This window comes from Chelonia mydas, chromosome 2 (assembly GCF_015237465.2).
Source record: "Chelonia mydas isolate rCheMyd1 chromosome 2, rCheMyd1.pri.v2, whole genome shotgun sequence".
NCBI classification, from domain to species: Eukaryota; Metazoa; Chordata; order Testudines; family Cheloniidae; genus Chelonia; species Chelonia mydas.
Genome location: NC_057850.1, coordinates 138,424,316 through 138,448,773, shown reverse-complemented (window position 1 = coordinate 138,448,773; position 24,458 = coordinate 138,424,316). Strand labels below are relative to the sequence as shown.

The 24,458-nt window shown below is 40.4% G+C and overlaps 1 protein-coding gene across 2 annotated transcripts in view; it reads right to left on the bottom strand.

Annotated features, from left to right (window-relative positions):
- The window catches only part of SEMA5A (semaphorin 5A), a 616,581-nt gene that overhangs the window by 192,095 nt on the left and 400,028 nt on the right, over positions 1-24,458 (bottom strand). For both annotated transcript variants that reach the window (XM_007057800.4, XM_043540272.1), the window contains exons 8-10: positions 15,824-16,109; positions 12,580-12,715; positions 4,146-4,350 (exon numbers count right to left, since the gene is read on the bottom strand). In XM_007057800.4, coding sequence (XP_007057862.2) covers positions 4,146-4,350; positions 12,580-12,715; positions 15,824-16,109 — 627 coding nt within the window. The remainder of the gene's footprint in view (positions 1-4,145; positions 4,351-12,579; positions 12,716-15,823; positions 16,110-24,458) is intronic.

The window sequence follows — 24,458 nt, the reverse complement described above, 5'->3', positions numbered from 1 at the left end:
ACAGGTATTAAATTAGCTACTGGAAGCCTCCTGTATATTTTCGCGAATGCCACAAAACATTTATAAAGACACCAAGTATAAGGGAAACAGGATTCAAACAACTGTTCTATATTTCAGGAATTCACAAGATTTACAAGTATGAAAAAATTCAAGAAAATAATCCCAAAGGCTCCAACCCGGCTGACACGCATATGTGTAACTTCAGGTGAGTAATCTCATTGAAGCCAATGGGATTCTTCATGTGAGTAAAGTTATACAAGTACTTGCAGAATTGGGGCTTACACCTAGAATGATTGTTAAATATTTTAATTAATGGGCAAATCCCCCACCCCATTCTCGAGTTAGGTAAAGCAAAATATAATATATTGAAATGGAATTATTGAGACAATAAGAATGCAGGGACACTCTACAGTTACTAATACCTCACTGTCCAGTTTGACTCCTAAACTCAGAATTTCCAGGGTGTTTGTCAGTGAAAAAGATGTTCCATCTCAGCTTCTCATCTCCTTTAAAAGAAGCAAAACAATTCCAAAACACACAGGAAAGAAAAGGAAAACACTCAAAAAATATGGACGCAAAACTTTAGAAAGGAAATATATATATATCCCACTATTTTCTAACCCTTTGACTTGTTTTCCACCTTCTTCCTGTCCTGTCCTACAGCTTGCCTCTGTTTCATTCCTCCCTATAGGTCAATTTTGTCCCCAGAATATAACTATAGTACATTTGTTTTTTCAGTACATTACATTGAGAGAACCCTCCCGAAGCCCTCCCCTCCGAATTGATTTTTGAAAAATTAAGTAATTATAAAGGACATCATGCCACGGTATGGGGTAAAAGAGTCACAAAGCACCAGTTTGACACAGCCTCATATGCCATGAATTCTGAAGTCATGAGTGAGCGAATTATAGAATCATAGGATTAGAAAAGACTGCAAGGGTCATCTCGTCTAAGCCCCTGCCCAGATGCAGGATTTGCTCTGTCTAAACCATCCAAGATCGGTGGTGATCCAGCTTCCTTCTGAAAACCTCCAGTGAAGAAGCTTCCACAACCTTTCTCGGCAGTCTGTTCCATTGTCCTGCTGTTCTTACAATTAGGATGTTTTTCCTGAAATTAATCTAAATCAGTTATGCTGTAGTTTGAACCCATTGCCTCTTATCCTGCTCTCTATGGCAAAAGAGAACAACTTTTCTCCATCTTTTTATGGCAGCCTTTCAAGTATCTGAAGACTGCTATCATATCCCCCCTTGATATCCTCTTTTCCAAACTAAACATACCCAGCTCCTTCAGCTTTGATCATAGCTTTGATCAGGCTTCTCTTCCGTCCCTTTGATCATCTTTGTTGCTCGCCTCTGGATCCTTTCCAGAGTCAAGGTCATCCCAGACAAGTGTCAACAAAACTGTAACTACTCCACCGCACCATCATGTGTATACAAGAGACAGAAAACACTATTTAGAAATGTTTTAGTTTTTAAAACTGTCTGTGGTATTTCTATCCACCCCCTGTTAAGTCAGGCTCTCATGACTCAAACTGTATAGCACGTGGAGGGCTGGTTTCTGGTATTTGTGCAGTGTAATATATAAAACTGTTTGCATAGCTCTGAATGAAGGTGGGGAAAGATTCCATGGTCCTTCTCATGAGTGCAATTGTTTTCCTTTGTTGACACATACAAACAGGACAGTCCAAAACTTAGAATGGAAAACCTAAGAATTATTTTTACAACACGAAGCACTTGCTACAGGCAAAATGTCAAGACAAGAAATCACTGGCCTGTCCAGTATTTGGGTAGACACAACATCCCAAACTGCTCTGTCATTTCAAATGCATGCTGTACAATCTGCAGAAATGTTTGTGCCATCAGAGCTAATGTTATCAGGCTCAATAAGGGAAAAGGCTGCTGTGAACTACACTTTGGAATGTAGTCTTGAAGTAGGAGAGTCTCTAGACACAAACAAATCCCTAATTGTGAAATGTGGCAATCCCTTACTATAGTTCATACCATACTTTTTTCATGATATTCTAAAATAAATAAATAAATAAATAAATAAATAAATGAAGCCTTTCTGGCCTGTCATGTAAATGATAGTTTAAAAAAATCCCAAAGAAATTAAATGCAACTATTAGGTTTAAACCAAGGTTTGGGCTCACAGTTCATATTGACAAACTTAGTAACATTAAAATTAAAGCTGAACCTCCATCCTTAGCTCTAGTTATGTGCATGTTCTCCCACTCTCTTTCTCTCTCAGTGTCACAACTACAAGGTGCCAAGTGGCTCCTGTGAGAGGCTAAGTGCCCTCAATAGCTTTTGAATTCAAGAAATGGTTTTGCCTGAATAAGGACCAGAGGACATAGACCTAATTTATCAGCATGAAAGGTGCATAAAAAGAGCATATACCTTTTAATGAATAGGGCTGTTTGTTAGCCAGCCTCAGAGCCTTAAAACTTGGGGGCCTACATTTATCAAATCAGTATAACAGAAATCACAGTGAACAAAATTAAAAACCTGGACAATCAGGAACTGTGAGAAGTTACATAATTCTAGATACTCTCATTATGATGGGATCAAATCTCTCTCAATGCAGCAATAGCAACCCAGTACAAAAACAATTCAAAACGCATTTTGGTGATCCAATTTCTATCATGGGGGTTGCACAGGATAAACAATATTTTGTATGGCTATGATTTCACTAAAGATACTATAATTTATTAAATTGCTTTGACTATACTTGTCCAAATCCTTGGGGTGCTATAGCCCATTAAAGTCTTTTATTGCACAGCATATGTTTGCAGTACAACAATGAGTAAGGTTGATATTCCATGATAGTGCACAAGGAAGCACTGTCTCAACTGAAAACACCAAATAATAATATAATGTCATAATAATAGTCCAAAAAGAAGCAGGGTCCTAATAAAAGATCGATTTATTGATTGGATTCAGAAGTATCTAGAGAAAGTCACATTGTAGACTGAACCACAGTGCTTCAAAGAACAAGATGTTTTCATTAAGGGTTTTCATTAAGAAGCTGTAATTTTGGAGATTTATAACAAGAAATATGGATCCTGCTTTCTCTGGAATCAATGGGAGTTTTGCCATTGACTTCAATGAGAGCAGATTCAAGCAAATAGCTGTTGTTATTTTAATAAAGAGCTCTTTCCCTAAAATCTCCATACTTGTTACTATACTAACTATAAAACCAATCCTGAAAACAATTGTTGACCTGAGTAGTCCCCCACTGATGTCTATAGGACTAGTTCTGTGAGGACTAATTATATGAAGAAGAGTTTACAGGAGGAGCCTATATACTCGCTATTACTCAATTCAATTGTTTTGTATCTGAATTTCAATCAGTGGAATAATGTAGTCAGTGACCCACTCTGTAAAGCAGTGTGCATTAGAAACAGTTCTCACATTCTCAAATTCCTTATAAAAGGTTAGGAAAAAATTCATTCTCTACTAAAGTCCTTATAGACAGGAAGACAGTGACATTCTCAACGGAATAATATTTTTCTTTCATTTCTGAACTTCAGGGCAAAAGGCTAAGTAGGAAAGCTTTTCTAAGGATAAATTATTTAGGGGTGACCTGAAAAGGGATTTATCATCCAATTCTTGCTGGCTGAAGCAGTAGGGGAATGAGGGACAAAAAGAAATATAAAAAATACCAATAGTAATAATAATATGTGGCATTTGTGTAACATCTTCCATACGAAAATATCCCAAAACACTTTACAAACTATGGGCAAGATCATAGTCTATGCTGCAAAAACCAAGAAAGAGGCAATGAAACTCAGCAAGACACCACTCTTGGAATCTCTAGCATATTGTCACACCAGGGGAAGTGGGGTTTTCCCCTTCAACCTTGTGGAACAGGCATGGGGGAGGAAACCTCCATTTGAAAAGTTAACCCCTTTTCATGCAGAGGAGACAGAACCTTGATTTTTCACATTTTGTACAAAAGAACCACACACACACCACAAAATGCATGGTGTTTAGCTTATCTACTTTGGATAGGTGAAGGGCACAGTTAATGCTGTCAAATTACAAACCCAGTTCTCCAGCATGGTTTAGGCATTTCAGACCTGATGCACAGACCATTGAAAAGGATCTCTGACTTTCTACAGTTTTCTCAGCACCATTAAGTCGTACCTGTGGCCAGATAGAGGATATGGAAAAGCATGTCCTTGCCCTGCACCACATCCACTGCCACATGGGAAAATCGGATGTTGTCCTCCATGAAGTAAGGAATTGGAATAACTGGCTGAACCACCTCATGCATTAGAATAAATTTTTGGGCATCCTGAAGATTCCTCTCAGTCAGATTCATGTACAGACCCTGGTCCATTGTACCACACTGTAAATAAATAAAAGTATATATATATATATGTATATATATTGTAAAATAAATCTTAACAGCCATATGAAATCTTAGAACCATGTTGTGGCGACATCATCAGAGGACCCAACCACATCAGCCACACCATCAGAGACTCATTCACCTGCACGTCTACTAATGTTATATATGCCATCATGTGCCAGCAGTGCCCTTCTGCCATGTACATTGGCCAAACCAGACAGTCCCTACGTGAAAGAATAAATGGACACAAATCGGACATCAGGAATGGTAACATACAAAAGCCAGTAGGAGAACACTTCAATCTCCCTGGACATTCTACAACCGATTTAAAAGTAGCTATACTTGAACAAAAAAAATAATCAGAAACAGACTTCAAAGAGAAACAGCAGAACTAAAATTCATTTGCAAATTTAACACCATTAATTTGGGCCTGAATAGGGACTGGGAGTGGCTGGCTCATTACAAAAGCAGCTTTGCCTCTCCTGGAATTGACACCTCCTCATCTATTATTGGGAGTGGACTACATCCACCCTGATCGAATTGGCCCTGTCAACACTGGTTCGCCACTTGTGAGTTAACTCCCTTCTCTTCATGTGTCAGTATAATAATGCCTGCATCTGTAATTTTCACTCCATGCATCTGATGAAGTGGGCTCTAGCCCACGAAAGCTTTGCCCAAATAAATCTATTAGTCTTTAAGGTGCCACCGGACTCCTTGTTGATTAAGTTGTAGCATAACTTCAGAAAAAGGTAAGTTATGAAGAATAATTCTTTCCATCCCCTGTCATCCAGTCCCAGCATCCTGCAGTCAGAGGCTTAGGGACACCCAGAGCATGGGGTTGCATTCCTGAAAATCTTGGCTAATAGCCTCTGATTGACCTATCCTCCGGGATCTTATCTAATTCTTTTTTAACCCAGTTACACTTTTGGCATTTACAACATCCCCTGGCTGTGAGTTCCACAGGTTGACTGTGCGCTGTGTGAAGAAGTATTTCCTTTTGTTTGTTGTAAACCAGCTGCCATTAATTTAATTGGGTGAGCCCTGATTTTTGTGTTTTGTGAAGCGGTAAATAACACTTCCTTATTCACTTTATCTGCACCATTCATGATTTTATAGATATCTATCATATCTTCCCAGTCTTTTTAATCTCTCCTCATATAGAAGCTGCTCCATACCTTTCTCTGTACCTTTTCCAGCTCTAATATATCTTATCTAATATGTATCTATATATCTAATATATCTCATTTAAGCAATAGGTTACATACCACAGTTAGTAGTTCTGCAATTTCATATTTTAGTTCCTTCAGAACTCTTTGGTGAATACCATCTGGTCCTGGTGACTTAGTACTTTTTAATTTATCTATTTGATCCAAAACCTCCTTTATTGACTCCTCCATCTGGGACTGTTCCTCAGATTTCTGACCTAAAAAAAATGGCTCATGTGTGGGAAACTTCCTCACATCTTCTGCAGTGAAGACTGATGCGAAGAGTTCATTTAGCTCCTCTGCAATAACCTTATATTCCTTGAGTGCACCTTTAACACCTTGATTATCCAGTGGCCCCACTGACTGTTTGGCAACCTTTGATGTACTTACAAAAAACACTATTAGTTTTTGTGTCTTTTTCTAGTTGCTCTTCAAATTCCTTTTTGGCCTCTCTAATTATACTTATACTTATTCTGCTCCATGTGAAATCTTCACACACAAAATACCAATAACTCAAAAGCTCTCCATATAAATATAGACTGATTCTGCAGTTAGCTAACCCAACTGGTGCCCAGCCTTTTCAGCCTTAGAGTCAACCATATTACTACAAAAAGGGCCTGGGGCTCTAATCAATAATTTGGGGCAGATTCTCTGCCCTGTTCTGCTTCATTTGCATCACTCAGGCAGCACAAAGGAAGTGGAAACCACCCGCAAGTCCCCTGCTGGAGATTCTACTTCAATGATGTAAAGATCTTTTGACTCCTAAAAGGCATCCATGTGGTCTTCTTTCAACACCTTCATTAAATTCTACAAGTCAGACATACAAACATCAACATTAGGTGAAAGGTGCTGCACACAATAGTATCTCAGTAAAAACAAGTTAACTTTGTAAACTACTGATATTATATAGTTTCCCTTTCTATTTCTCCCACTGGAGCCGCATTGCTGATAAAATCGTATTGTTCGGATCTGTGGAACTTTCTGGGCAGAAAAATAGGAAAATTTATCTGTACTTATCTAAAATTTTTTCTTTTTTTAGAAAGTTTCACAGATTTCCCCACCTTTGGACTAATTAGTTTTACAATATGGAATCAGGGGATGTACAGTGTTTTAGCTACACTACAGCTAACAAGTTTAAATGAAGGGGCACAATGCTTCACAAACTATTTTTATTCCCTGTTACACTGAAGCACCTGTTGCTTTTGCTACAGTAAAATAGTGAGCACTTTAGGGAGGCACTCCTTATACCTTTCAATGGCAAGCGTGGTTGTACCTAGGGTTGCAAAGGTTGTAAATCGGACACCTGGTCACCCTAGTTGTGCCCTCAAAGCTGTAAAAGGGCTGAAGACTTTGTTAATATCTGTGGATTTTCTTGCACAGAAAGATACACTATTTTCTGACCAGGGATTAGGAAAAACATTCCTGCCCTTTTCTGTAAAACAATGCTCCCTCTTCACATTGTTCTGGCACAGGTGAAGTGGACAAGAGTATTGCAGCCTGGTTACCCTTGGGCTAGATGTTAATTTTAGCCTCACACTTGAATACATTCTTCCTCTCTCATAGACTTGTGAATATCAGGGGATCAAAACTGAGCCCTTACACTGCTACCCTTCAAGACACATCAGCTTTTCAAACCACATCATGCTTTGGGGTGAGCATAAACATAGTGTATGTGGTGTTAGCTGTGACCACTTAGAGTGACCAGAGGGGACATAGAGCAAGGGGGTAAGAGTCTATGTGAACAGGAAACAAAGTCAGTTTTGCATTCATCCCAACCACAGTGTGCTGGGTCTCTGTAATCTCTGCATGGTATCAGAGTGGGATTGAATAAAGACCCAACAGATCAGAGAACATCCCTGAAAAAAGGAGAAAGTACAGGAAGGTAGACAAGCAGGCCCTCTAGCCCAGCCAGAATAGTGCACAGAGCTAGCAGTACAACAAGCAGAGAAAAGGCTTGAAAACACAGAGAATCCAGAGAGAACTGCTTTGATGAGTAAGGGATACTGAAAATAAGGCTATGTGGTCCACAGCAATACCGGCTTGCTTCCTTAAAGGCCACACCACCTTACTCCATACAGAGGCAAATAAACAAACAAACAAAAAGCGGGGGGAGGGCAAAAAGTGGTAAAACAGCAGAGATGCCTACATCTGACCCCATCTTTTCCCAAATACCCCCCTCCCCACAACAGAATTTGATGTCCAGCACCCTGAGGGATGGCCATTCTGGGTAAGCAGATTCCAGAGGTTCCGTCTGGTTTCTGGCTTATACTAGCAACCAGAGAGGAGACAATACCCTGCTCTGTACAGTGGGACTAGCAGCAGACAACATTATCCTTCCAAGAAAGCTCATAGCTGCTCAGGTGAAACAGCTCAATAAAATTAAAGAAGTACTGGAGAAGCATTTCATGTTACAGCACAATATGATTTTTGAGCAAGCACAATTTCACTAAGCAAGAGAAGGGCGAGTCAGTGAATGATTTCATAGCAGCCCTGCACACCCTAATCCAGAACTACAGAGAGTAGCTGGCTACAGAGAGATGTACAGAGATGTGGCTACAGAGATGTGGCTACAGAGAGATGAGCAAAGAATTAATCAGAGACAGGCTTGTTTTAGGGCTGAGGGACAGACCAACTATTAGAAAGACTCCAAAATTATCCTAACCTAATATTAGAGACAGCCAAGAACATAGTCCTCCAAAATCAGTTGATAAAGAAGCAACAGACTCTTCTCAGGAATAACTTTGAGTAGGAACCCACTATAGAAGCCACAGACATGGGGAGGAAAATATCTCAGGAGTCCCAGGAACAATACCTACCCAGTTCAATATAAGTACAAAGGAATACAGAGGGGGTTATGCTAACATGGAGTAAAGAAAAAGAATACAACAAGAGCAGGAAAGAATGCTCATAGTGTGGCAAACCAACTCCCAGCCAACAGCTTTGTCCAGCAGGAGATACCACATGCAGGAAATGTCTAAAAGGCAAACATTATGCAGCAGTCTGCTGGTCTCAATGCATGGTAACACCTGTCTTTCAAGACAATGACCTAAAAGACATTGAGATAGCCCACTTGGAGCAATCGGATATGACCATAAAACCCCACCATCGAGCACAACAATCACCTTGGGAAACCTATAAAATAAACTTCAAAATAGACAAATCTGCTGATGTAACACTGATTCTAGAATCACTTCATAGGAGGATGAAAACACCAACTCTTCAAGAGCAAAAAAAAGGCTATTGAAAGGCCCAGTACAGTCCCTATTAAATGTGAAAAGGAATTTTTTGGCCCTCTAAAACTTGGAGAGAAGACCACATCTCATGAAGTTTATGTTTATGTTTAGATGGTCTACACATTGCTATGTTTGGCCTCCCAGCAACCACAGCCCCCAGGCATGGTTATATGTCACCACTGGCCTCAAAGCTTAGATCAAGAAAAGGTTCTCAATATTATTCCAAGTACTAGAAATATTAGTGGGACAATACCACATTAAACTTACACCAAAAGCAAAGCCATTTACTCTGTGACACCTAGAAGAGTCTCCCTCCCTGTATTGCCCAGGGTGAAGGCATATCTCAGCTGCATGGAGCAGATGCATGTCATTTCCAAAATAGACACCCAAGGTGAATGGAGTGCAGGCAGGGCAGTGGTCCCAGAACCAAATGACAAAGTTCTGATGTGTGTAGATTTTACCAAGCTCAATGAGAATGTCTGCAGACAGTGACATGTACACCCATGTATTGAACATCTCCCTGGACATCTTAGTGAAACAAAAGTCTTCCCAAAATTGGATTTCCAGTGTAGGTTTTGGCACATACCACTAGCTGCAGAATCTGCACTGCTAAAAAACTTCATCAGCCTTTTGGGACTTTTTGTTTTAGTAGGCTACCATTTGGCATATTTTGGTCCTATATAAGCCAAATAAAACCAGGACAGCTTCATCTGACAGGGGCAGTCCTCCTTCAGGAACAGTCACCTTCTCTGTGGCACCTAGCAGCACATAAATCATTAGCACTCACCAATACAGAGCAGCACTACACACAAATTAAAAAAAAGATGCCCTAGCCACTACCCATAGCCATGTGAATATTTCAGAGACTTTCTAGCGGGCACAATATTTCATGTGGAAACTGACCATGAATGCCCACAAGTACTGAAAAAGAAGCAAGAGGCAGATGAATTACTGAGTCAAGTCATGACTCACTGCAAAGAAGGCTGGACAAAAGAGATAGTCTGAAACCTCTGTGAAACCATGTTGGGTGGTTTCTGGGGATCTTTCCCTAAACCAGCTGGTTATCCCTACATTAATGCAACAGGAAATCCTTGACAGACTGCATGGGAGACCCGAAGGTATTACAGAATGCAGGGAGAGAGTTAAATAGTCTGTTTGGCAGTCTGTACTGAGCAAACAACTACAACAGAGAGTTGAGAAATAGGATATTTGTGCTCACATGAGAACCAATCCGTTGGAAGTATTACTACCATCTGCTCTACCAGAAAGGCCATGGCAGAAAGTTGGGATTGATCTTTTCTATCTGGACAATGCAACCTGTCTTTTGATGACTGATTATTTCTCAAAATTCACTGAAATTGCCAGATTGCTTAACGCCATATTGTGATCATGCTCTTCAGGGTCCAAAGACAACTACAGGGCAGACTCGAGTAGGGTGCAAAAGTCCACTGGGTTTTCTGAGGCAGTTCCCCGCACACCATGGGAAGAGCTTCCCTGCAACCATCTTGTTAGGCCCTTCAGACCTTTCTCAGGAAGCCCAGTAGTCTTTTTATAAAGCAAATATTCCCATGAAGATAATAAATTTACTAGTCCTGTGCCAGGCCTCCCTTCTTCTGGAGGGGTTATGAAAATCAGCAGTCTCTGCAGAGATTCTGGGCTGGTCCTTTCCCCCGGAAGCAAAGGATAGGTCTCTCCTCTTCCCTGGTCAGCCAGCTAATGAGACATCCTCTTCCAATTTTAACTGCCCTTCATTACCTGACAGTGAGTGCAGCTATAGCAGGGTGGGGCTGAGTAGGCTCACGACAGCTTATAACCCTTGCTGGCTCAATGTGGGGTTGGCATACCTGATCACACACATCAAGTGCAGTTATGGGGAGGATAAAACCCATATTTCAGGATTCCAGAGCAAGTAACCTCTGACAATGGTCCTCATTTTTCCTCTGAGACCTTTAGGAGGTTTCAGGTACTTACGTTTTCACTCATGTCAATCCAGCCCACAGTCTCTTTAGAGTAATGGTGAAGCAGAACGCACAGTAAAAACAAAATAAAACAACTTCTTTCTTAAATCCTCAGAGTCTCATCTTGCCCTGTTCATATATGGCTCAAAACCTGTAGCAAATTGATGTCCACTATCCCAACCATCTCTTCCCAAATAGATTCTGTACAATACAGCCTGATCACCATCTGTGTCTTCCAGATCTTACTGCAAGGAGATATCCAGCTAGGGAAAGATGACCTTATGTAATCCTCCAGGAAGACAGGAGATCTTGAGAAATCAAGAAAGTCAGAGGATGAGTAGCCAAATATCTTAAAAGGGCAGAATAAATCTCTGCCAAAAGGCTGAAGATTCAGGCAGTCTACCCTGTCCTTCAGAGGGATGTTAATTCTTGTTTAGTTTTGATATTTTATTCCTGTTAAATGTTGTTTAATATAAAGGTTTTATCATTCTTCTGTTTTCAGAAAGGGGGATGTGGTATTAGCTGTGAATATTTAAAGTGAAACCTGTCACTAGGGAGCAGTGAGCAAGGAGATGAGAATCTGTGTCAACGGAATATAAAATTAGCCTTGCGTTCATCCCAGCCAGTGTGCTTGATCTCTAATCTCTCTCTACTGTGTACATAAAGTTTGATGAGGCAGATGGAACTTTAGTTTTTCATGTATCAAGAAGCACAGCTTTAATACAGGTTTCAGAGTAGCAGCCGTGTTAGTCTGTATCCGCAAAAAGAAAAGGAGTACTTGTGGCACCTTAGAGACTAACAAATTTATTTGAGCATAAGCTTGAAGTGAGCTGTAGCTCACAAAAGCTTATGCTCAAATAAATTTGTTAGTCTCTAAGGTGCCACAAGTACTCCTTTTCTTTTAGCTGTAATACAGTGGAAACTTGGGCCCGGAGCTTACAATCCGGTCTGGGTGGGTGGACCCCTATGCCCACACAGAGCCTAACTTAAGATAATGTGACTGCATGGAGATGTATTGGATGCAGTGGCAGAATCAGGGCTTTTTATTGTACGACTAATATCACATGATTACGTGTTTTGAGGGGGGGAGGTCAATATTTGATTATTTTCATGAAGCTCTTATAAAATAGAATAAACTTTAAAAACTCCAAAATTTTGGATGGAATTCCATGTGATGTTCTGGATGTTGTGAAAAACTGAAAATACGCTTTTTGTGAATCTGGGAAGTGGATGATTCGTCCCTCAAAGGCCAAACGGTCTAGAGATTTTTGAGTAGTGGAGGGGCTTATCATTCTTTTTCAAACTTAGGGGTGCAAATGTTTACAGAAAAGTGCCTTATTCCCTTTTTTGCCTACTCCTGTGAATAACTTTCAGTCCCCCACAATTTCACAAAAATCAAATTTCAGGGGATGTAAAATTAGCCAAGCTATATTGAGAAAAAGTGTCCCAGTAAATACTGTTTTTAAAAGCTCACCAGTTTTATGCAATATTGTTCTTAAGTTGTCTTTTCTTCCTTTGGCTAATTTGGGCAAAAGGTAACAGAAGGATATATTGTGCCAATTATCAATGACACTGTTTCGTAATGTGAACCAATCTCTATATAGTGCAGTTCATTTCACATATAGTGCAGTAATGTGAACCAAACGCTATATAGTACAGCTCATTTCACGGATATCTATCTAAATAGATTTGTTTACCCGGTAACTGGACTGGCTCCAGATACAGAACTCCAATGACTTGTCTCACAGTCTATACTTTGATACCTTTAAACTGTGCTACATTTTAAAGAAGACTGTTGTGGACTAGTGCCCTCCCCTTCTGTGTAAGTACCTGGAAATTAGGGTTGGGATTGGGGTAAGGCAGCCAGGCAGAGCGGGAGTTCTCCTGATATTTGAATGGTCCGCTGAAGGCCTGAGTTATGGCACTCAAGTTGAAAACACAAACTGCTGAGGCAGCTATGCTGTTCCTGAAAAACAAAATAAAAACAGAGATAAATGAAGACATCAAGGAATCAATTAACTGTCCACAAAAAGCAACATTTCCCCTCATTAACTCTGCAACTCTATTAGTACTTCACAACATGGGTGGGCCCAGCCAGAAAGTGGTCAGGGACAGGATTCAAATGCTCACAGCAGCACACCACTGGCATCCTGGTTGGACTTAAAAGCTGTTCTGGCCTAGCAGTCAAGGGTGGGAGAGTAAATCCTTGAAAATTTGCAGCAGCCCCAATGAATATAAGAGGTGGCAACTTGCTCACTACTGCAATCAAGCTCTTCATCGTCAAAGCACTTTATAAACATTAACTAGCCATTCTTACTACACCCCCATATGACACATACTGAAAGTATCATCATCCCCACTTTTTAGATGGGAAATCTAAAAATGGGTAAAAAGAAAAGGAGTACTTGTGGCACCTTAGAGACTAACAAATTTATTTGAGCATCAGCTTTCGTGAGCTACAGCTCACTTCACTGGATGGGTAATAATAATGGGTAAAATGGCTTGTCCAGAATATTTACGGAGCTTCGACTGAAACTAAGAAATTCCTGCCTCCCAATCCTGTTCTTTTACATACTTCATTTCACACATCAAAGCCACCATTATTCCAAATAAGAAGGGCATCTCATAGAATCATAGAATCATAGAATATCAGGGTTGGAAGGGACCCCAGAAGGTCATCTAGTCCAACCCCCTGCTCGAAGCAGGACCAATTCCCAGTTAAATCATCCCAGCCAGGGCTTTGTCAAGCCTGACCTTAAAAACCTCTAAGGAAGGAGATTCTACCACCTCCCTAGGTAACGCATTCCAGTGTTTCACCACCCTCTTAGTGAAAAAGTTTTTCCTAATATCCAATCTAAACCTCCCCCATTGCAACTTGAGACCATTACTCCTCGTTCTGTCATCTGCTACCATTGAGAACAGTCTAGAGCCATCCTCTTTGGAACCACCTTTCAGGTAGTTGAAAGCAGCTATCAAATCCCCCCTCATTCTTCTCTTCTGCAGACTAAACAATCCCAGCTCCCTCAGCCTCTCCTCATAAGTCATGTGCTCTAGACCCCTAATCATTTTTGTTGCCCTTCGCTGGACTCTCTCCAATTTATCCACATCCTTCTTCTAGTGCGGGGCCCAAAACTGGACACAGTACTCCAGATGAGGCCTCACCAGTGTCGAATAGAGGGGAACGATCACGTCCCTCGATCTGCTCGCTATGCCCCTACTTATACATCCCAAAATGCCATTGGCCTTCTTGGCAACAAGGGCACACTGCTGACTCATATCCAGCTTCTCGTCCACTGTCACCCCTAGGTCCTTTTCCGCAGAACTGCTGCCTAGCCATTCGGTCCCTAGTCTGTAGCGGTGCATTGGATTCTTCCATCCTAAGTGTAGGACTCTGCACTTATCCTTATTGAACCTCATCAGATTTCTTTTGGCCCAAACCTCCAATTTGTCTAGGTCCTTCTGTATCCTATCCTTCCCCTCCAGCGTATCTACCACTTCTCCCAGTTTAGTATCATCCGCAAATTTGCTGAGAGTGCAATCCACACCATCCTCCAGATCATTTATGAAGATATTGAACAAAACCGGCCCCAGGACCGACCCCTGGGGCACTCCACTTGACACCGGCTGCCAACTAGACATGGAGCCATTGATCACTACCCGTTGAGCCCGACAATCTAGCCAGCTTTCTACCCACCTTATAGTGCATTCATCCAGCCCATACTTCCTTAACTTGCTGACAAGAATACTGTGGGAGACCGTGTCAAAAGCTTTGCTAAAGTCAAGAAACAATACATCCACTGCTTTCCCTTCATCCACAGAACCAGTAATCTTATCATAAAAGGCGATTAGATTAGATCTCACTTTCCATCAATATTTCTCCTTTTCTAATCAGCCAGTCATATTGTGACAGGGGCTAAGTCTGTTCCCTTTGAAATACTCCCAAGTTCTTGCAGGATCAGAAACCAAGAGATCTGCACTCAAGCCCACATCTTCCACACAACACTATCACTATGCCCAACAAAGTGCCCACTGGCTGGCAAAATAAGCCCATAAGGAGGTAACTTGAACTGAACGCTCTATAAACTCACTGACTCAAAGAGTTAAACCCTGGCCAACCCAGTTATACCATTCTCCTATTTTCATGTTGAAAATGAGACATAAAGTACAACAGTGTGCTAATTCTGCATAGTGTAAACAATATAGATCTGTATACAGTAACTACGAGAACCTAAAATGGGACTCAGCTGCAAATTACAACTTTGTGTTGGCATAAAAACATAAATAAAACTATCTCCAAAAAGAACTGCAGTATTTGGGGGTTTTAAAATATTTATAAAAATGCTTTTAGCAGAAGCAAAATAAATTGAATGCCCAACAGCTAACAGTGAATTAAGGTTTGGAATTACTCTTTTAACAATACACATAACTCATGGAATTAAACTCCTGATTTGTCCTTTTTTCACAATGTTAGATAAATGGATAGATAATGAAGCAGGCAGACAGTTACACAAACTTCCACTGTGGGGAAAAGTGCTGACAAGTGGTCCACATAGAATTTATTTCTTCTAACTTACTCTGTTGTTCAAACAAGGCTTTAGAAAGCAAATCTGCTGTTTAAGCTTCAAATTGTTATTGTTCAAATGTATCGGGAAGAGAAAATAATCCCTGGGGATCAAACCTGCCAACGACTGAACAAGCAGTATAGCAGTTTGGATTTACAACTATGACAAAAAAGCACTTTGACTCCTTATGCTTGTCAGGCTTATTGCAAAAAACAAAAACTAGTAGATGAAAGAAAGTAAGTTTCATATTATCCATTTGTACACAGGCAATTAGCATCAAGTATGCTAAAACCTCATCTGAATTACTGTAACAGGCAACCTGCTCATCATTTCTGGATCTCTTGGAGCCCATTAAGGACCTAACTCATTGTAGATTCTGATTGTCTGAAAGACAGTCTGCTCATGTTTATACAATATCCCTTCCACATGTAGAACCTGAGGGGATCTTGAGAGCCTTAGACGTTACTCTGAATATAACAGAAAAATTAACAAATATTATGTAAGTTACATACACATTAGTCGTAAAGATCCCATAGATTAAGTCCAATTCTGGCAGGAAGAAAGTGCTTTGTAATTCATTGTAGTAAAACGGAATTTCTCCAGGGCGAGAGCAGTTCAAACGAGCCTTCATAAACGTTGTCCAGGTGTCCTCTAGCAAAAATCTGCCCCCAATATCATTTTTACAGACCCGAGCAGCCCGCGAAAAGACTGTTTTCCCACAGTCATGCTCTACTGCATTCTCTCGGAAGAAGAAGTAGGTGAAGTTTCCAATGTCATAGGATGACACAAAATTTGGCTCTGAAAAGAGTCGGAGAAAAAAATATGTCATGTATAGTTGATACATATTCTGATATTTGCTTGAAATTGCTAGAATTTCCTCTATACATCATCCAGAGAAAGTATATTTTTTTCAAAATTCAAAATCGTTGTTATTTTTTCAGTGTTGAAATAAGGCAAATTATATTGATATTTATGCAGACATGAATTAGAATTCTGCACTTCTGCGCATCATGAGGAGACTGTAAAGACAGCAGTTACTGAACACACAATTTGCGTTTTGGTTATAAAAAACAGCAATTTCTAATCTGAGTGTAATATACTAAATTAGGCCCTGAGAAGCACATACATCAGTCTATTCCTATTCAGCAAGGGATTGATCTTGTGGCCACTTAAATCAATGGTAAAGCTCCCATTGACTTAAAAGCACAGGATCAGATACCAAAGTAGTTAAGTATGTGCCTAATTGCTGTGATGAAAAGAAAGGGACTGCTGAAGGGGGAGCCTTTGAGAGCAAGATAACTTTGGTTTTAACAATACATCAAATAAAACTTTCAATACACTTTAAAATATTTTGTTTTCCTCTTTACAAAAAATAAAACCAAATAAAAAATTGATACAACACATTTATTCTGGCAAGGAAGAAAAACATTTAGGAGAAATTAGAGAATAAAAATGACTGATCTAAGAAATAAGGAACAAAATTAAAAAAAAATCTGTATATCAGAGAAAATAAAAATATGGTACTTTTCTGGTAAGGATTACGGAAGCTAACGAGAATCCATGAGCTTGACCGTGATTGAGAACTTGATGATTTCTTAAAGGCAAAGCACATTAGATATATTGACCTGTGGAGCAGGAGAAAAGTAATTGTAAAAAACTCTGCCCCTTAAGAGAGGTGTAAGATTTTTTATATTCATTTCCAGAATTCATTCTAAAAATATTTAAAATAAATAAATAAAAAACACACCACGCTGGATGAAAAACACTATTTCTGATACACATAACTAGATAACTTTAGTAACAGAGCTGGTCAAAACATTTCCAACTGAACAGTTTTCCATTAGAAAATGCTGATTTGATGGACTTGAAATATTCTGCAGGACCCTTGAAACTTTTGATGGAAACTAGGCACACAGGCAGGCTGGCTGTCTTCCTACCATCTCACCCAGCTCCTGAGGCTCCCTGGCAGTCCCACTGGAAGGCTGGCTTTCCATGGATCCCTGGCACCTCAGTCACCCAGCTCCCCTGGGAAAGGCTGGCTGCCTTTCCATGCTGGCTGGCTTCCCAACTAACTAGCTCTCTGGGCTACCTGGCTTCCTGGTGGGCTTCCTGGCTCCCCAGGCAGACGGTTCCCCAGCTGGCCGGCTCCTCAGCTTCCCACATGGCAGTCAGGTGGGTGGGCTGCCCATTACCCTGGATGGTTGGCTTGCTGGGCTAGCTGGCTTTCCAGACTGGAAAGCTGGCCATCTGCCTGACTGGCTGGTTGAGTCCATGGAGCATAGAAAACTTGGCATTCAGGCTGGCTGCTGTGGAACATGGGATTCTGAGGAGCATATTTTATTTTGGGTGTTTATGAAACAAAATATTTCAGAATTTCAGTCCCATGAAAAATTTTGACTTTTTCATTTGATTCATCTTTTTTTTTTTTCTGAAATACTGAAATTTTTCAAGGATCAAAAATTTTGTTTCCCAGCCAGTTCTATTTATTAGTAGTTATATGTGGAAAGTGCTAATAACCTAAGGAATGTTGGATCAGGCCATTATGTTTGCACAGCACCTAGTACACTGTGGGTGCTACCAGCAAAAAAGTCATACATAATAGTAATTTTCTGTTTCAAATAGCACCCACAATATGCTAGCACTATGCAAACAGAAAAGTCCCTGCCTCAAAAAGCTTAAAACTATACTATTAGTTCCTATAATTGCAGAAGTTACTAATATTTTTATATGAACTCTCTCTCTCTTGGGCTGTCAAACTATTAAAAATAATCGCAAGATTAAAAAAATTGCTGTGATTAATTACAGTTTTAATCACACTGATAAACAATAACAGAATATCAATTTAAATTTATTATAAATATTTTGGATGTTTTTCTTCATTTTCAAATATATTGATTTCAATTACAACACAGAATGCAAAGTGTCTAGTGATCACTTTATATTATTATTATTTTTGATTACGCATATTTGCACTGTAAAAAACCTAAACAAATGCAATAGTCTTTTTCAATTCACCTCATACAAGTACTGTTGAGCAAGCTCTTTATTGTGAAAGTGCAATTTACAAATGTAGAATTATTTTTTGTACATAACTGCACTAAAAAACAAAACAATGTAAAAACTTTAAAGCCTATATATTGAAGCATGAAGGACATACAAATATTTAGCATATCTGGCATGTAAATATCCGGCAATACCGGCTACAATAGCGCCATGCGAATGCCTGTTCTCACTTTTAGGTGGCATTGTAAATAAGAAGCAGGCAGCATTATCTCCTGTAAATGTAAACAAACTTGTTTGTCTTAGCGCGTAGCTGAACAAGAAATAGGACTGAGTGGACTTGTCTGAAGTGAATTGAAAAATACTATTTCTTTTATCTTTTTTACAGTACAAATATTTGTAATAAAAATAATATAAAGTGAACACTGTACACTTTGTATTCTGTATTGTAATTGAAATCAATATATTTGAGAATGTAGAAAAACATCCAAAATATTTATAAGAAGTTTAAATTGGTGTTCTATTATTGTTTTAACAGTGCAATTAAAACTGTGATTAATCATGACTATTTTTAATCTAGTTAATTTTTTTTTTGCGTTAATTGCATCCATTAACTGTGATTAATTGACAGCCCTAATATACATATACATCCACACTCACACCTGGCATTACAGATGGAACGAGATGAATAAAAGTACCAATAATAATTTTAAAAACTCAAATATTTCTAAATTTGTTTTTCTGTAAAATGTAAGAGCATATACTGAATAGTTAATGATCTAGTGATATAAATGTTTTACTGGCACTCATTTGGGATGACCTGTATAGGCCACTTGTAATGCAGAAATCACTAACTTATGTTGGTGAAACCTTTACAACATACCATACCATCATATATGAGACAGTTCACGCAGACAGTTCACGCAGACTTGTGATACATATACACAAGTATCAGGGTTTTTTTAATGATAAACCCGTCATATTTCATCTGTTCCTAAAAGACACCACAATGTTCAGTTCTATGGAATAAACGTTGTATTGTTCCTTTAGCTAAATTAACAGTTTTTTAGGTACATTTAGGAATGACAAGCTAATAGGAGTGAAAACACTGCTCCCCATTGACAGTTTTCAATTTATATCTGCAGCATATCTCTTCAATGTTTCTATTTACCTGTAATGGATGTAAAAGATAACCTTGGACCTCCATTACCATATAATAGATGAGGTTAGTTCCCCTCCGCCATATTATCCCTACAAAATGTTCTAATACTCAGGAGAAAAACTACTGGCTGCGGGGAGGGGTAGATTCAGCAACCTGGATATAACTTGAGCTACTTGTATAGTGTAGAAGGTTTAGTCCTCAATATCCACTAATGGTGTGCAGAAAGGAACAAACCTCACAAGACAGATTTACAGTATGAAAAAGGAGGAATTTCAAACTATCTGTTGGACTTCTACAGTCTAATAGCCCACTTGTTCTTTTAACCCTTCTCAGCAGTACAATGTCTGATCTAAAACAGTTTCTACTTGCACAAACACTCAACTCCCTAGAGTCCCTCATTTTTCCTGAAAGTATACTGTAGAAAAAATAACGACTAAAGCTGGGTCCCGGCAATCGGATCTGCTGATACTTCCATCTCTGTTGAAGCCCACTGTCTTCAGTGGGACTCCACAGGAGCATAAGGTTCACACACAGAAATCTGATTGCAGGGTCAGTGCCAAAAGCAGTATTAACATTGCTGACAGTATGCTTAGATGTTCAAATGCTTTAGGAATAAAAAATGTTACGAAATCCAGTCTGAGTGTTTTTATTGACCTTTGATAAATCCATGTAAATCTCTTACTGGACAATATCTTTAAAATGTATATATAATATATATAATACACAAACTTGTACATATAGTTCACTGACTCAAACTTGAAAAATAGTATACCTATCCACAAACACCTGTATGGATACTTCACTGATTATGATTTGATAAAAAGGAGCCCAGCTGGTGAAAGCTGTGAAAGCTGTTCCCATTTGCATGAAATGTATTAATGCTAGCACCACCTCAGGGGATTCTGTGGATTTGCTCAGATTATCCTGTCAGACGTTATTTCATATTTTCATTTGGAGAAAATTTATTGAGTCATTTTGGAGTTTCAGAAAAAGGGTGATTCTTGTCCAAGAAAAAATAGTTTATATATGCCCAGATATTGCATGGAGACCTGAAATTTATCAGTATGGAGGGCTCTTTCCAACAGAACTTTGTAATATAGAAGATGAAATTGCCCAAATTTTGCTCTAGGATAAGCCAGTGGGAGTTGCTCATGAACATTTGAGGACAGAATTTAACCCTACTGTAGGACTTTTTCTGTATTAAGTACCTTTAAAATAGTATAGTGTTAATAGCTACAGTATATTCATCCCCCCAAACTTTGTACCTTTCATATTATTATATTCATTATTTTCTTTTTCACACTGAACTGAAGACTTTAGGGGTATAGGAGAGAAGGTGTATGCTTTCCCTATCAGTGGATGTTTTCTGGAAGAGAAGCCCTCTCAAGATTGTTCACATGGGAGGATGGCAGGCCTATTCTAATAATGAGATCGTAATGGGAAAATGTCATGCCTCTTTCTTCTTCTCCAACATCTACATTTCTCGGGAGGGGGAAGACAAAGTCTTTTCTTCTCTCCGGGGGCCTTCCCCTGAAAACACATGGGGCTTTTCTCCTTTCTTGCCCCCTCTCAGAAAGTACATGGGGATTGTCCTACCGAAAGCATCATTTTCTCTTCTCCCAATGAGATCTTCTATTTTTCTCTCCTGTTGTTAAGATCCTATTCTCTCTCCAATATTTAGGTCTTTCTTCCTTTCTTCTGTGATTGTTATTTTTCTGTCGGTGATCCTCACAACACTGTGCCTTTTTCTATCAAACTCAGTTTTGCCCCCTTTCAGTCTCTCTCTCTCACTCCCTCTTTTTCTGAAGTATTAAGGAGGCTCATGCTCCAACTGTGCTGGCTGGAGGTATTCTACTGGAGAGCTGGCATTGGGCAGAGCATGCAGACAGGTGACAGGAATCAGGGCCTGTGGCAGAGCTGTGTCTGGCCAACCTCACAAGCACAGATATACTGTAGTAGGCTGCCTGATTGGCTACACTGTCTAATTGGTGGGAAAAGTCAGCAGACCAACTCTTAAACCCAGCAGCAGCTTGGTATCTGCTCAAAGCATTCATCCATGGCTGTGACAACTCCTAGGCCTGCTTGTTCCCAGCCTTGCCCCCAACTTGTTCCAGCCCTGCGCCTGCCTTCGTTCATGCCAGGTAACCCGACTCTGACCTTTGGCTCTGATTCCTGACTTCTGATTTCAGCTCTGTCCCTCAGCTCTGGCATCTAGCCTCTGACTTTAGCTCTGAGTTTGGGCACCTATTCCTGTCTACAGGCTCGTGCTCCAACCACTAGGCAACATCACCCACAGTCTGGACGCTGATAGTTTGAGCAGCCCAAAAGACACCAACAATAAGGAAACTAGAGCTGATATGGGGAGCATGGATCCTACAAAGGTCAATATCTCTGATGGGGATAGTGGAAGCCACAAAGACCTTGCAAGCCCAGGTTGCCATCCTGGAGGTGTAGAATATGATCTTGCAAGCTCAAGCCATGCTGCCTTCAGCTCCAATCCCGGCTTCCTGCGAGCCCAACCTCCCTCTGCCGGACAAGTTCAGTCGCAATCACCACAAATTTTGTGGGTTCCTAAATCAGCGTCAGACCCTATTTCTCCTACACCCATAGTCATACTCCACTGACCAAGCCCAGGTGGGAATGATATCAGCCTGCTTATGGGGGCGGCCTGAGGTACGGTGTCTCTGCTCCTGGAAAAATCAAGCTTACTTCTAGCACAATTTGAGACTTTGTTAGAGCTATGCGGGCAATCTTTGATGACCCGAGTCACGAGCATAGTTGAAGATGCACTTCAGGTGTTACAGGAGGGATGTGTTTGACACAAAGAAATCAGACATCCTACTGCTCTCTTGCAGCTACGACTGCCTCATTGACCTCCAGCTGGGAGCAGAGGTTCCGTTTGGGCACATCTTCTCCTTCTCCAAACTGGAATTGCAGGCACTCTGTAGCTAACTTGCAGAGCCCCTCCTTGTCCCCAGTGGGGCTCCTATCTTCTCTGTGGTGAAGAAAGGCCTCTCCCTTGTGTGGACTACCAAACTCTGAAGAAGATTACAATCCACAGTATGCATCCGATGAAGTGAGCTGTAGCTCACGAAAGCTTATGCTCCAATAAATTGGTTAGTCTCTAAGGTGCCACAAGTACTCCTTTTCTTTAATCCAAATCCAGTACTTCTTACCACTTATTAATGAGCTGTTCAAAAGACTGGTATCCTAGTTCATCTCTCAACTCTGATGGGAATTTCTCAGACTCCCTGGCATTGAATACCTCACCTCATCTGCCTATTACCCACAGGCTAATGTGTGAACAGAGAGTGTCAATCTGCTGTCTAAGTAACTACCAGAATGACTGGCTTTCCAGCCTGTGCTACACAGAATTTGCATATTACAAATGCAATCCATGCCTCAACCCAACATAGCCCATTCTTTGGGAATGATGGCTTTCACCACCACTTCCACCCAGGCTTAGCCTTAAGTTACCCCCTCATGGCCGCTGCAGATTTAGCATCCCAGTTACACAAGGTGCACCAGGAGCTCAGACAACACTTGCAGTCTACCAAAGAAGCCTATAAACACCATGCAGTACTAGACTGTCAGGCTGCCTCCAATATGGCCATGAGGAGAAGGTGTGATTCTCTGCCCAGCACCTTAAATCAAGGCACCCATCTACCAAACCAGACTATAACAAACTGGACCCCTTCAAGATTATAGAGCAGGTAAACACAGTGGCCTTCAGATTACAGCTTTTCGTATCCTGGAAGATCCACCCCCTCATTCACATCTCACTTTTAAATCCCTTCACCACGAATCCATACCCAACCCACTCCAACCTGCCACCTGTAACAGACTGCAGACAGGAGGAATACTTGGTCCAGTGAATCCTCGACTCTCATTGAGTTAGGGGAAAGCTCCAATACCTGGTAGACTGGGAAGGTGATGGTCCATAGGAGCAGCATTGGGAACTGGTAGAGACGATCTATTGTTTGGGTTTCATCAGAAGTACTGTGAGAAACTGGGCCCTAAGTTCCCTAGGAGGTGCCCTCAAGGGGGTGGGTACTGCCAGGAATCAGGGTCTGCAGTAGAGTCAGTCTATGGGCAACCTAAAGAGCACAGCTGGCCTGTACGTGCCTCTATCGTTACTGCCATGAGGAGGGATGCCTGTCTCTGTCACTCCAGGGGAGTGCTAGGCCATAAGGATGGAACCAGAAGAAGGCCTGGTATTAACTTAATTTGGTCCTGGATGCAGAAAGCCACAGGAAGCTTCACTCAGCTTGCTGCCTTCCTACTCTGTACATTGCCGTCTAGTGGCATGTACATAACTTTAAAAAACCAACAACTCCTCGAGAGCTGATTTGGGCAGCACTGAAGAGTCCCTGGGACTGAGTTCAAAACCACAGAGCAGGGACTGCCAAAGCCAAACTTGGGCAGTTGGACAATATGTTAATGATACACAAGAAGAAACAGAACCTAGTGCAATCTTTATTACCTGTGGAGCTGTGCTATACTATAATAAGACTATAAAAGAGGTAAAAATGTATGTGTCACTCAAGTCAGTACGTATGACTCTAAATGCACAGAAGAAAAAGACCTGTTCAGCCAGAAGTTGTCACTTATACAGTCTCTTTTCAGAATAAAACCACACTTTAAATTTTCAAACCATTATTTCAAGCAGGGTGAAAGGTCACTGTTAACACATTGTTATTCAGATAAGTGACCACCTCAATGAACCATATTGCAGTTTACATTTTCAAGCATCATTATCTACCCAGCAACTGATAGAATATTATATAGTTTCCTTTATAAACTATCTTTTATAGTAAATGTAATTTCTTTCTCCTATGGGTTTAAATCAAAGGCAGCTACAAAAGAAAGTGGGATCTATTGAATAGGATTATTTTCCCCAGAAGCTTGAGAGGTAAATGTGCATGGTAAAGGTGCAACTACTAAACAAGAGCAGCTTATATTAAAAACTGCATGGTTACAGAACA